The sequence below is a fragment of the Sapajus apella genome, unplaced genomic scaffold, assembly GCF_009761245.1.
Source record: "Sapajus apella isolate SASKATOON/1434 unplaced genomic scaffold, GSC_monkey_1.0 scaffold10, whole genome shotgun sequence".
In the NCBI taxonomy this organism is placed as follows: Eukaryota; Metazoa; Chordata; class Mammalia; order Primates; family Cebidae; genus Sapajus; species Sapajus apella.
Window position 1 is genome coordinate 38,964,792 of NW_022436950.1, and position 14,462 is coordinate 38,979,253.

Below are 14,462 nucleotides of genomic sequence, written 5' to 3' on the forward strand. Positions count from 1 at the left end.
CAAATTCGAAAGAGTCTGAAAGGTTAATCTCCTCCTCTAAGTCATCAGATTACATATAATAGAAGTAATACAGAAGCTGACATTCAACGCATATTTCTGAAAATTAGAAGAATGAAGGGTGAGAGGAAACAGGCCACGGAAGGAGGTGGCTTTTAAGCCCTTTTAGATGTCCACATGTATTTAATAGGTTAAAAACACAGCAAACAAGACAGCCTTGTATACAAGATAACCAATGAAAAGGTATTTATTAACACATTTTATTTGGTTAAAAGGTTAATAGCTATTGTTTGGTTACATCTTGTAACTTAAGTTCTTGTTTATTTAAGTTTCTTTTTAGCTAATAGCTTCTTTTTACCTTTGGGCTATTAGATAAAAAGAAGCTTAAATAAACAGGAACATAAGTTACATGATGACCAAAATGATTTGAAAAGTTTAATGCTATAAAATAGCTATTTTATGCATATATATCTACTAACAAACATAAGAATGGACAAATCAACACTCCATGAAAGACCAAAAAAAAAAAAAAAAAAAGCTTTTCATCAAGCATTTCATCTTCTTGATACTAGTTATTTTCTGTTTTGATTCCTTATGCTTTGAAAATTCAGAAAAACCAGAATCCATAAATTCACTTCATCTTCTCATCTTGCTGCAAAGTAGAAAAAAAGGAAGATTAATAATAGCCAAAATTAATGCTTTTGCTGTGAAGGTTGGAGAAGAAAATTGTTTCATCATAGTAAAGAAGTTTCCTTAAACCACAAGCTTTGCTAAATATTTAAAATACTCTAATTTTTCTTAAATCTTATATTTCCCACTATCAGAGTATTTCAAATAATTTATTTCAAATAAAGATTTAAGAAAAAATAACATAGATTTTATACATGTGTTTTTATACTATGTGTTTACTACATAGTTCCTTTTTATTAGAAATTTAGCATATATTTAAGAACATGTGAAAATATACAATTTAAAAACAAAGTAAGTGTTCATGTTCCTACCACCCAGGTTGAGAAATGAAATATTACCACACTTCCAGTGTGCCTCTTTCTGATCACATACCTCTCCTCCCCCAGAAAGGAACCACTATCCTGAATTGTATTAATCACTCCTTTCTTTACAAGTTTTTATTTTAAGCAACTGTGTATTGCCCTCCTAAAATGTATATTGTTTGGTTTTATCTGTGTTTGACCTTTATATCAATGAAATCATACTGTAGGTGTTTTTTGTGTGACTTGATTTTTCCACTCAACATCTTCATTCATTTTCAAGCCTCTCCTTTATTGAAACATTAAACATTTTATATTCTGTATCTGATTTGCAGTTTCTGCTGTTACCTTGTTCCTCTGTGTGTGTAGTGTTTTTCTTTACAAGAGCTACCTGTTCATTTTCCTTGGAACTTCAGCTGTGCAAAACATGTTGAAGTGTGAGATGGACAACTTCCTAGAAAATATTTGCTTCTAATAGACAATAGGGAACTACAGTTCATGTATTACTTATACTAAATCCTCAGCTTCAAATTTTTTGAGCCTTTGAGATATTGTGAATTCAAGTTATAATCTGCATAAAGGCTGCATTTATTTTGGTTACGAATTCTAAGGAAAGATTTTTTTCTCCTTAATTCAGCACCCAAGTTATTCCCTGGAGCTGAACAAGCTAGTGGGGAGGTTATTTTTAGTTTGCTCTTCTACTGAGAAAGTAGCTCAACTTTGTGGAAAAAGATCTATTAGACTCTTCATTTTGGATAAACCCTAGGATTTGTCTTCTGTCCCTAGCCTCATAAGGCTGTGAATGCAATGTTTAGGTTCACCTAGTTAGACAAATATCTTCAGGATAAGGTCAGTTTCAGCCTCCACTGACCCCTCTGAGTTTCCTGCTATCATTTGGTCTCTGATCTGAGCTTTTCTTACTTTCCTACTAATAGAAACATTGATTAGCTAATAGTCATTGGCTAAGAAATGCATTCAAGGTATGTTTTTTAGTATTTTACCCAATAATTTTTTTTTTTCAGTAGGAGAGTTGATTCATGCACCTAATACACCATGTTTCAAGATATGGAGTTTATTTATACTTTACATTTTACATGTATATGTGTATGTGTGTGGTTTTAGATGAAATATACAGACATGGTCCCAAATTAAAAAGGTATACAAGATTAGGTAGAAAGGTCTCTTTCACTCCTTTGTACTCCTCTCCAGAGCCAGTATTAACCACTGCGTTGGGTAATTAGATAGAATTTAATTAATCCTTTTAAAAGAGCTACCTATTCTAAACAAAACAGCAAAATGCTATCAGAAAATAGTATTTTATTTTAGTTTATATGTACGGTGCATGCAGATTATTTGCTAAACAGCTTAGCTGGTATAATTTTCAAAAGCAAAAATCACAACATTCAATATAAATTCTGAGTGATGACCAGTTGCCACTTTTGTTTTCTTCCTTCTTTTTTGGATTGGAAACAGTATGCACTAGGTAAATCACAGCTTCTAGTAGCTCCCATGAAAGTAGATCCTAATTAAAGCTGCGTGCTATTATGGAATGATCATCATAGGTATTGAAGAGAGGAGTGGCAGGAGTTATCAGGAAGGTCACATAAATATGTTTTTAAAGTCTTTATCTCTTAAGTCCCAGAGCACTGAACATAACAAATGAGGATACTTTTAATATAATAAAGGTGATAATCCAAAATAAATATGTAATAATTATGATGTTAACACAGCAAAAAGCAGAGCAACCACCTTTCTGAAGCAAAAACTACAGGAGATACATGGAAACACAGGACATAGTAGATTTTAATATACCACTCTTAGTATAACCTTAGTACAAAACAGACCAAGTGGACAAAAAAGAAAAGAGACAGAAGATCTAAGCAACATAATAAACACAGTAAGTCTTAGGGATATATATCAAACTTCAGATCCTGATTATGGAGAATACACATTTTTCTCAAGTACTCAAAGCACAGTTATAAGTACTGATCCTATAGTAGGTCACATACACACAAAAATACTGGCAATTTCCATAAAGCAAAAATATTACAATAAATAATCTGACCAAAATGCAATAAAACTACATTTACAAATAAAAACAAAAAACAAGAAAGGTCCATCCACCTGGAAATTTTAAAATCTCCTAATAAATAATTCCTGAATAAAAGGAGATACTTAAAAATGACAATGAAAACACTACATGTCAGAATCAAGATAAACTGAAAGCACTGATCAGAGAAAAACTAATTGTACAAAACACTTAAAAATTTTTTTGTGTGTGTGTTTATTTATCTTTATTTTTAATTTTTTGAGTCAAGATCTTTCTCTGTGCAGTGGCACAATCATGGCTCATTGCAGCCTCGACCTCCCAGGCCTAAACTATCCTCTTACCTCATCCTCTCTAGCAGCAGCTGGGACTACAGATACATGCCAAAATGCCTGGCTGATTTTTAAACTTTTTATAGAGTGAGAGTCTCCCTGTGTTGCCCAGGCTGGTCTCGGACTCCTGGGCTAAAGCGATCCTCTCACTTCAGCCTCCCAGTGTTGGGATTACAGGTGTGAGCCACTATGCCTGGCCATAAAACACTGTTATCCATATAAATGAAAGAATAAAAATAATAAATTGAATTTCCTGCTCCAGAAATGAGAAAACAACAACAATAAAGTAAATCAAAGAAAACACAAAGAAGAAAACAACAAATATAAAGCAGAAATCAGTGAAGTAGAGAACAGAAAAATAGATCCAATTAGTAAATCAAAGTCCTGACTTTTTGGAAAAATTAATAAAATAAATAAACTACTCTCTAACTTGATTAAGAAAAAGAGAAAAAGAACAAACACAAAAGATAATAAATGATACAGGTAAAATAATTATGGGAAAAAAGATATTTAAAATTCATTTACATGTCCAATTCACAAAAGATAATTTGCAGACTTTTATGCAAATAAATTTGAAAACTTAGATGAAATGGATAATTTCCTATGAATATACAAATAACAAAAATGACCCCATAAGAGCCAAAAAGCTTAAACAGACTAATTTTTACACACACAAAAAATAGTCAATGTTATTAAGGAACTACCCCACACAAAACAATACTAGGTCCAGATGGTTTCAGAGGGAGATGCTAACAAACTTTCAAAAACCAGAGAGTCCCAATGTTTTAAAATTATATAAGTATATAACATACAAATAATTATAAACATAAATTATAATGCTTTATAAATTATTTTATTAAAGGAACCAAGAAGGTGACTTTCTTGATTCCCTTAACATGATAACTAGGCCAGATAAAAACAATTCAAAGACCGATAACTATAGACCCATATCAGCTATGCATGTTGCTATAAAAATTCTAAACAAAATATTTTAGCAAACTCAATTCAACATCACATTATGAAAAACATACTCCATGACCAAGTGAGATTTATTCCAGGAAAGCAAGGTTAGTTCGGTACTAGAAAACTCATCAACAGGTACCATGTTAATAAACGTTAAGGAAATAAAGTATATGATTATCTCCATACATGCTGAAGAAGCCTTTGACAAAATTCAACAATCATTCATGATAAAAGCACTCAATAGGCATCAAGGGGGATTTTCTTAGTAAATTATGTACATATCTTAATCCTAAAGCAAGTATTTTATTTAACGGAGAGACAAAAATACTTCAATAGAAGTATTTCAATTAAAATCAGGAACAAGGCAAGCATGCCTACTATTCTTGCTACTATTTAATATTGTGCCTGAGTTAATAATCAATGCTAATAGAAAAACAGTAAGAGGCATACAAAGTGGTAACGAAGTAAAACTATCTCTATTTTTAGATGATATCATAGTATACCTGGAGAACTCAAGACAACTGTGAGATAGGAGAATAACAGAGTTTAGTAGGTAGCAAGACATAATAAACTGACACAAAATTCAACCGTTTTCATATATATGAACAACACTGGGCATGAGTTACATGTCCATATATAATAGCAAGAAAGAGAACTAAATACTTATAAATAAATTTAACAAAATATGTGCAAAACCTATGTAAGAAAAATCTAAACACAAGCACTTCTAAATACTTTCAGACACAGAAGATGACTTGAACAAACAGATATCCTCTGTTCTTGGACAGAGCGACCCCATTATTGTTTTCAATTAATTTAAGATTAACTCCATAAATTAACACAGAAATTCAGTACAATCCCAATAAAAACAACAAGCTAGACTAGTGGTTTTCAACTCAGGATGATTTTGCCTACCAGTTGAAATTTTGCAACATCTGGTGACATTTTTGGTTGTAAATGCGAAGGTGCTACTGACATCTGGTGGATGGAGATCAGGGATACCACTAAACATCCTACAATGTACAGGACAGCCTCCAATAAAAGAGAAATATCCAGCCCAAAATGTCAACAGTGACAAGGTTATAAAACTCTGAGCTAGACAAGTCAACACCATCCTAAGTTTCATATGGAACAACAAACATTCAACAACAGTGAGGGAAACAATGAAAAAGAAAAACTATGAGAGGCTACTAGCCTTACCAGACATTAAAACATACTAAAAAGCCTCTACAATAAAGAAGTAGATTACTGGCAAAGGTGATGGGGTATCTCACTTCTGAGATGACATTTTGTTACGTAAGTCTCCATCTTGCTAGAGGACTTGCTCTAGAGATTCTCCATAGCTGGCTTTGAAGTAAGTGGCCATCGTGGGAAGGAGGCCATATGGCAAGGAGCTAAGCACATCTTCCAGCCAACAGCAAGAAAGATGAGGTCTTCTGTCCCGAATCACAAGGAAATGAATTCTGCCAACAACCTGTGTGACTTGGAAACAGATTCTTTCCCAGTACAGCCTCCCGATGAGAACCAACCTGGACAATACCTTCGGTGCAGCTTTAATCATACCCTAAGCAGAATACCCAATTAAACTCTGTCCAGATTGCTACTTTAAGCCACTAGGTTTATGGTAGTATTGTTATTGAGTAATAGATAACTAAATCAACACAGTATAAACAATGTGCATACCTAGTGCTCAGATCTCAGTTTCTAAGTAAAATTCTCTAAGGGAATCAGGCTTCTCAAAGAAGTGCCTGATTGTGGCACTTCTCACTAGGATGAGCCTGGAACATCCTGTGTGTCAGAAAGTAAGAAAGTGCTCCAAATAGCATGAAGTCATGTCAAAAGGACACATAAGCCAACCTGAAGGAACTCTTAATGATCACAGTTGGAATATCTTGAGCAAGAAAATAAATATTGATAGTATTGGACTTTCATCAATAGAACAAAAGAGATATCCATGATATATGAAAATAGAGCGAGAAAAGACAACTCTTCCTTACAGATAAATTCCAATTAATGTAGAAGGAAAGGGAGAAACAGAAAATCACTACCAGTAGTACCCACAGCTGTAACTGTTGCAGGCAAGATCCACCAATGGATGCTCAAATTAGTGGGTGAAAGTTTGAGAAATGGAATGTATAGACTCAAAGTATCTCCCTCCCATGTTCATCAACTATAGAGGAAAAGACTGTGACTTCACAGTTAAAAAACCCAGCAGACACCACCTTAACCAAGGAATCAAGGGTAACATGACTAGTAATGAAACATGCTGACATCATATATATGATACGATGCAAGAACAACTTATAATTTCTGTGGAATATTTACCAAAAAAGCACAACTGCGTTTTAATCATGGGAAAACATCAGACACACCCAAACCGAGAGATATTCTACAAAATAAACTGACTAGTAGTCTTCAAAGGTGTCCAAGGCAGAAAGAAAGAAAAAAACTGAGGAACTGTCATAGGTGGAGGATGCTTAGGAGAAACAACAACTAAATGCAATGTGGGACTCTAAACAGAATTCTGAAACAGAAAGCGATGTTAGTGAAAGTCCATAGTTTGTTAATAGTATTGTAAATGCTAATTTTTTAGTTTTGATAATTGTACTGTGGGCACATAAGACGTTAAAATTAAGGAACGCTGGGAGAGGACCATATGGGAAACCTTTGTACTATTTTTACAACTTTACTGAAAATCTAAAATCATTCAAAATTAAAAGTTTAACTTACAACTCATTAAAAGACAAATGACTCAACTGAAAAGTGGGCAAAGGATCTCAACAGGTCATTTCTCCAGGAAGATATACAGATGGCCAGGAAGCACACAAAAAGACGCTCAACAACATTAGTTATCAGGAAAATGCAAATCAGAACCACAATACAATATCGCTTCATGCCAAGGATGGCTAGAATCAAAGTTATAAAAAACAAATGTTGATAAGGATAAGGAGAAATTTTTAAAAATCATCATTTGTTGGTAAGAATGTAAAATGGCACAGCAACTTTTGAAACAACTTGGCAGTTCCTCAATTAACAGACTTAGCAATTCCACTTCTAGGGATATATCCAAGGGTGGCAGGGAACTTTACACACAAAACCCTGCAAATGAATGTTGATAGTAGAATATTCATAATAGCCAAAAGATGAAAACAACCCAATTGTCCATCAAAGGACAAATGGATAAACAAAATGTGGTATATCTACACAATGGAATATTATTCAGTCATAAAAATGAATGAAATACCGATACATGCTACAATATGAAAAAACCTTTAAAACATGCTGGGTGAAAGAGGCCAGTTGCAAAGACCACATATTCTATTATTCCATTCATATGAAATGTGTAGAACAGGGAAATTTAGAGAGACAAGAAGTAGATTAGCAGTTGCCTAGAAATGAGGGATAGGAAAATGATAACTAAAGGGTACAGGGTTTCTTTTTAAGTAAAGAAATGTTCTAAAATTGACTGTGGTAATGGTTGCACTTATCTATGAATATACTAAAAACCAGAATATTGTACACTTTTTTGAGACAGAGTCTTGCTCTGTCACCCAGGTTAGAGTGCAGTGGTGTCATCTTAGTTCACTGCAACATCCACCTCTGGGTTCAAAGTGATTCTCCTGCCTCAGCCTCCCGAGCAGCTGGGATTACAGGTGCATGCCACCATTCCCGGCTACCTTTTGTATTTTTAGTAGAGATGAGGTTTCACCATGTTGGCCAGAGTGTTTCAAACTCCTGGCCTCAAGCAATCCACCTGCCTCAGCCTACCATAGTGCTGGTATTACAGGTGTGAGCTACCATGTCTGGCCTAAATTGTACAGTTTAAATTGTATAAACTATATCTCAATAGCAGAGAGAGAGACAGAGAGAGAGAGAGAAAGACAGAGGGGGGGGGAGGGAAGGAGGGAGGGAGAGGGGGAGAGGGAGGGAGAGGGAGAGAGAGAGAGAGAGAGAGAGAGAGAGAGAGAGAGAAAGACAGGCCCCTTGGTCCTTAATTTGACTTTTAATTTTCTTCTTTCACCCTCCCTTATATTCTGTCATCGGTGGTTATTGTTTTAAAATACCCATGAGAATCATTCTTTTTTGTTAGATGTGATCACTGTTACCTAGTTTTGCTAAGAACTTGGTTAAGTTCTTACTTTTTAGAGAGAGATATGTAGAAGTGTTTTAAGAATCAAATCACTCAATATTTGAGACTCTAAAATATAACAAAAAGTATAGATGAAGTAAATATGACAAAGTGTTAATAACTGTTGAACCTGAGGATAAATTGGAGGAGGGGACTATTCTGTTTGTTGGAGTATGTTTGAAATTTGCAAAAACAAAGAGAAATGACTGTTATTCTTTGAGAGTAAAGGACACATAAACCACTTTGACTTCTAGGGAACAATGTAGGAAATAAGCAAATGGGCTAACAGATAAAAAATGGCTTCAAAATCACAGGCCATGAATTTTAAAAATTATAATTATCAGGTTACAATTTAAAATATGACAGAACTGGGAACCAACCAAAAGTAAATCAATGATAGATTCAGACTATACTCCAACCCCCCAAAAATAGCCTGTTCAAAGGATATATTTCTTCAAATCTTACCCAAATCACACTGTGGTTGTTACATATCAATAATATATGCTTTACTGAATTATCAGAAGTGCTCAGATACTGATTCAAGCAGAATTTTTTTTAAGGCTATATTTTATAATGGCACACTAAAATACTTGAAATACTTACTCTTTGAGGCTTGGCTCTTTCAAATGGAAAGGAGCACACCTCCTTCTTCTGCTTGTCCGTTCTGAAGATAGATCTTCTGACTTACTTTCAGATTCAGCAGTGTTATTTAAAACAAAACTGGTATTTGTCAAGTCCTGTAACGGTCTATCACCTGAAAGGAATATTATTTTTCACAAATATTTTTTAAAGTATATAGAAATCACTGCAACAAATTTTAAATCTTGATTCAATTTGGAGAGGAAAGAGATTAACATTTGAAACAAACTGTCAAACTAGACTGCAACTTTTTATTCTGAAATCACATGTGGCTCCCAAAAGTTCATCCTAGCTCAACTCTTTTTATGGAAGCACACAAATTACTGCACATTCATTCAACATATCTGCCAGTGATCACTCTCTGTGAAAGGCACCATGAGGAACACAGAAACGAAAAGTGTCTCACCAGTACTCTTAACAGGTCCTGCAACTCTGGACCTTTGTAATTCTTTTGCTTCAGTGTGCTTTTTACCTGGAATTGACTTACTCACCAAAATCCTAGGGATCTATACACATATATTGAAATAACAGGTTCCCAGTAAAAATTTTTAATCGGTATAGGAATGTTTAATGTTACAGAATTTCTAATGGCAAAAGAACATTCTTAGGATCTACTGTTAAGGAAAAAAAATGGGATGAGTAATGTTATATATAGTATGACTTCAAACATATATTTAAAAATCTGTAGATTTGGGTCTGCATGCACATGGTAAGGGGACTAAAGTTCTCCCAGGTAATTTTTTCCCTTCCCCTTCTCTGATACTCTACTTTTGATTTTCTGCAGTGAGTACTATTTTAATAACTGGGGGAAAGTAAAAAATAAATACTACAGGTAAAAATCTTACTTATCTGGCTGGGCGCAGTGGTTCACGCCTGTAATCCCAGCACTTTGGGAGGCCGCAGCCGGCAGATCACGAGGTCAAGAGATCGAGACCATCCTGGCCAACGTGGTGAAACCCCGTCTCTACTAAAAATACAAAAAAATTAGCTGGGCTTGGTGGTGCGCACCTGTAGTCCCAGCTACTCAGGAGGCTGAGGCAGGAGAATTGCTTGAACCCGGGAGGCAGAGGTTGCAGTGAGCCGAGGTCACACCACTGCACTCCAGCCTGGCGCCTGGTGACGGAGTAAGACTGTCTCAAAAAAAAAAATCTTACTTATCCTTTAGGGCCTAAAATGCTACATATTTAAGGATGCTTTTGAAGATTCCTCTGTTAAAATTACTCCCCGTTATATCCCTTAGCATAATGTATGTGCTTTTTATTAAAGAATCATTTATTCCTTTTCACCATGGTTACATACATGGAATGTGAGGAAAGGAGGTTGGTATTGTTTATTTCTCAATCCTCTATAACACCTAGAATAAGGGTTTGATCACATTAAATATATGCTATTGAATGGGGAGAGTCTCACCCTCAAGAAACATGCAACTGTCTTCAGTAAAATAAAACCAGTGTAATACATTATCATAAACATTTAAAACATTCATTTTCCTTCAAATGTATGAAAATGGAAATTATTTGCCTAAGTTCATTATTAGGCAAGTTTGTGGTGAAGGCCAAATCCATTTGTAGTTGCAAATGTCCAAGATACTCTCATTGTTATTTTCCCAAAGTATGAAACTTTCTTTATTCCTTCATGCTATTTCTATGGATCATGCACTTAGTTATATATTGTTTTTAAATTCTAGAAAAATACCAGTTAGAAAATACTTCATTGGCTAAGTGAAAAACAAAAACGAAAACAAAAACACTTCTAAAACTTTATCATTTCATAATGGTTATTAACTTACCTACTCCTGAGTTTTGGGTTCTCCGGTTGACTTCAAATTTCATCTCGTTCATCTTCTCATGCACATCATCACTTACTTGAAAGGCCGGTGAGCATTCCAAGGCAAAATTTTCTTTTACTATCACATTTTTACTAGAAGAAATACTCAAAGGTACTAAACCTTCATGAACACTGTCAAAAGAAGAATCTTGTATGTCAGGTGAATATATCTCAGACAAAGATTTCAATGCCTTTGTATAAAAGTCTGGCTTATTTTTGACTATTTTCTCATTCTCCAAATTGTTTTCCTTATCTGCTTGTTCTGATCCAACAGACTTTCCCTGAATGGTGTTGAGTATTCTTTCCATTATTTCATGGCTCACTGGAGAAGGATCTATGGAGGTCTTTCTTTTCTTTGACTTAGATGTTATTTTATTTACTTTTTTAACCTGACACTCTCCTTCTTTCATTTTTTCCACAAAAAGGGTATCTCTTTTTTTATTCAAAGTGGTAGTGCTTTGCTTCTGAGTCTTACATAGTTCAACTGGATTTCCTGGATCAGAATATGCTTCACTAGTAACATATTTTAAATCAGATTCTAAGGAGATAGATGTCTGTGAAGATTCTGTTAACTGTGAAGCGTGTTTGTTCTTAACTTTTGTCAAAATGTTCTTTGCCTTGCACGATGACTCTTTCTTACGTTTTTTAACTACTTTGCAGGAATCTGGAATTTGATTACAACTTTCCTTTTCCTTACTGTTGATTCCCATATAGTGTTCACTGATAATGTCTTGGCATTCAAGTTTTTGTTTAGATTTAATTATTTTAAAATCAAGATCTTTGGTATAGCTTTCTTGGACAAGTACATCTTTATCATTATCCTCATATATCTGGTTCATTTCATAAATTATTTCTGTCTTCCAATTCACTTTATTCCTAAGCTCCTTATTTATTTTTGATTCATTTTGCTCAGCAGATTTCCTATCAGTGCCATGAGTTTTCAAATCCAATATATTCTGGGTGTCATAATCACATAAATTTCCATTATCTTTGATAACAAGATCAGCTGTTTGAAATTCATTTGTGATTTGCAGGTTTTCAGAAATGGTTTCTTTATCCTTTGGGGTTAGAGAAAAGAAGTTATCTTTTCCTAGGTCATGTACACCTTTGTCATCATTCTCATATATTTGGTTGGTTTCAGAAATTATTTCCGACTTTTGATACATATTTAGTCTAGGCTTCTTAACTATTTTTGAATCATTTTGACAAGCAGGTTGCATATCATGGACATGTTGTTTCATCCCCAAAACATTCTGAATCTCATAATCATAGAGGTTTCCACTATCTTTGGTAGAAAGAACAGGTGTTTCAAACTCACTTGGGTCTTCTAGGTTTCCAGGGATGATTTCCTTATCTTTTTGGGTTAAAAAGAGTGAGTGACTTTTAACTGTGTAATCCATACTTTTGTCATTATCTAAATGATTCACTTCAGAAATTATTTCTGTTTTCCGATTTACTTTCTGCCTAAGCTTCTTATTAACTTTTGATTCATTTTGCTGAACAGGGTACATATCAGTGATCTGCTTTTGCAAACTCAACACATTCTGGGTCCTATAGTCAAATAGATTTCCATTGTCTCTGGTAAAAAGAGCTGGGATTTGAAGCTCTTTGGAAACTTCTATGTTTTCAGAGATAGGTTCTTTATCCTCTTGGGTTTTGAAGAAAAAATCATCTTTTTTTAGGCCATGCAGGTCTTTATGATTATCCTCATACATGTGGTTCATTCCAGAAATTATTTCTGTCTTCCGGTTTACTTTCTTTCTACGCTTATTACTGTTTGGTTCATTTTGCTCAGAAGGTTGTATATCAGTGACATATTTTTTCGAATCCAATATATTCTGGGTCCCATAATCAAATAAATTTCCATTATCTTTGGTGGAAAGATTGGCTGTTTGAAATTCATTTGTGGCATCTAGGTTTTCACAAATGGTTACTTTATCCTTTTGGTTTGTGAGTAAGTTATCTTTTTCTAATTTGTGAATCACAAATGTCTGTCTAGAAGCTTTATTTTTGTTACAAGTTAGGGAATTCTGTCCCTTATCAAATTTACTCTCCTGGTGAAGTTTATCTGAACTTTGGGGGGAAAAGTATGTTTCTTCTTGCTCATTTGTTATTCTTTTGTTCTTTTTATTACACTGTACATTTTCTCTGTCATCTTGTTCAAAGCCAGTATGAAGGGTCATTTTCTTTAGCTCATTCACCTGAGCCAGCTGTTCAGGATCAAAAATAAAACCTGGATCTTCTACATCTCTTTTGCCATCCAGGACATCAGATCTTTCTGGCCTATTTTCAATCTTTTCCCCAATAGCCACATCTGAACTATTTTTAGACTGTTTCTTTGATCTTTCTCTCTTTTTCTCAGAGCTTGAATCTTTCACTTTTCTGAAAGTTTTCATTCCACATTCATTTGTTTTTTTATTACTTTTCTTTTTAATGCCTGTTGATACTGTTACAATTTTGCTGACTTCACTAGCAGTTAAATCCATGTCAGCATCATACACAGTTTTCTGCAATTGAAGGTCATCATCATTCTCAATTGGATTCATGCACTCTGCATTAGGTTCACTGGCAGGCTCAGAAGATAAGCCAGGAAGATCCTGTTTATTTACTTGCATTTCAGTATTTGTTTCAGTAGCATGACCATTTGTCTCATTATGGCAATTTAATTCTGGACTTGAAATGCGTTGCTGATCTAAAACTGTTGTACATGGAATGTCTGCAGAAAGATTATTTGATTCCCAAGATGACCCACGCTTCTTCCTTTCAGTCACATTACTAGGAGATGGTTTCTCCCATCTGTGGCCGATAGATTGGGCATTTCTCATCTCACGCATTAGAGAACTCTTAGAACTTTGGTCTGAGTGGGAATAGCTTTCTATTAAGAAAAGGAAAACAAAACTAGAAATAAGTAGTGAAATAAGTAATAAGTTACTTTAAACACATTAGATTAGAAATCAAGCTGTTTCACAGATACAATTTCTGACAATGTGTTCTGCTCATATCCTAATACTACTAAGAATCTATGCTTTTAAGAAAATAAGTTAGAAATGATGAGCACTCATAAGTCACATTTTACGTTTGTATCTATGGAAAATATATACGAGAATGGCTGCCTCAGCCCCAACAGTAGAGTGGAGTAAGCCAACAGTAGAGCCATTAGCATATATTTTTAGAGTGAAAAGAGGCCAGCAAGTGAATCCAAATAATAGTGATAACTCTGAAAAAGATTACTATCAAAGACCAACAGCAGGCAGCTAAAATTTATATAAATTATATATCCATATATTGTGTGTATGTGTGTAAATACATACACACATGTATATATGTATACTGTATACATTATATGTATACTATATATATGTGTATATATACTATATACGTATACATACACACACATACACACACACTTTCAGAAACGAAAAATAATCCTAAGCTCTAAATTCAACATTGTTATGGTTCCATATCCCAGTCTGAAAATCTATGGCAAATCTGTAAGCACTAGGTTATACTACGGATTATCGTTTAGGAATACTATGTAA

The 14,462-nt window shown here is 34.3% G+C and overlaps 1 protein-coding gene across 2 annotated transcripts in view; it reads right to left on the reverse strand.

The window, feature by feature from the left end:
* Positions 1-216: 216 nt before the first annotated feature.
* SGO2 (shugoshin 2) overlaps positions 217-14,462 on the reverse strand; it is a 59,711-nt gene continuing 45,465 nt past the window's right edge. For both annotated transcript variants that reach the window (XM_032278724.1, XM_032278725.1), the window contains exons 7-9: positions 10,886-13,798; positions 9,061-9,211; positions 217-649 (exon numbers count right to left, since the gene is read on the reverse strand). In XM_032278724.1, coding sequence (XP_032134615.1) covers positions 634-649; positions 9,061-9,211; positions 10,886-13,798 — 3,080 coding nt within the window. In that variant the 3' untranslated portion in view covers positions 217-633. The remainder of the gene's footprint in view (positions 650-9,060; positions 9,212-10,885; positions 13,799-14,462) is intronic.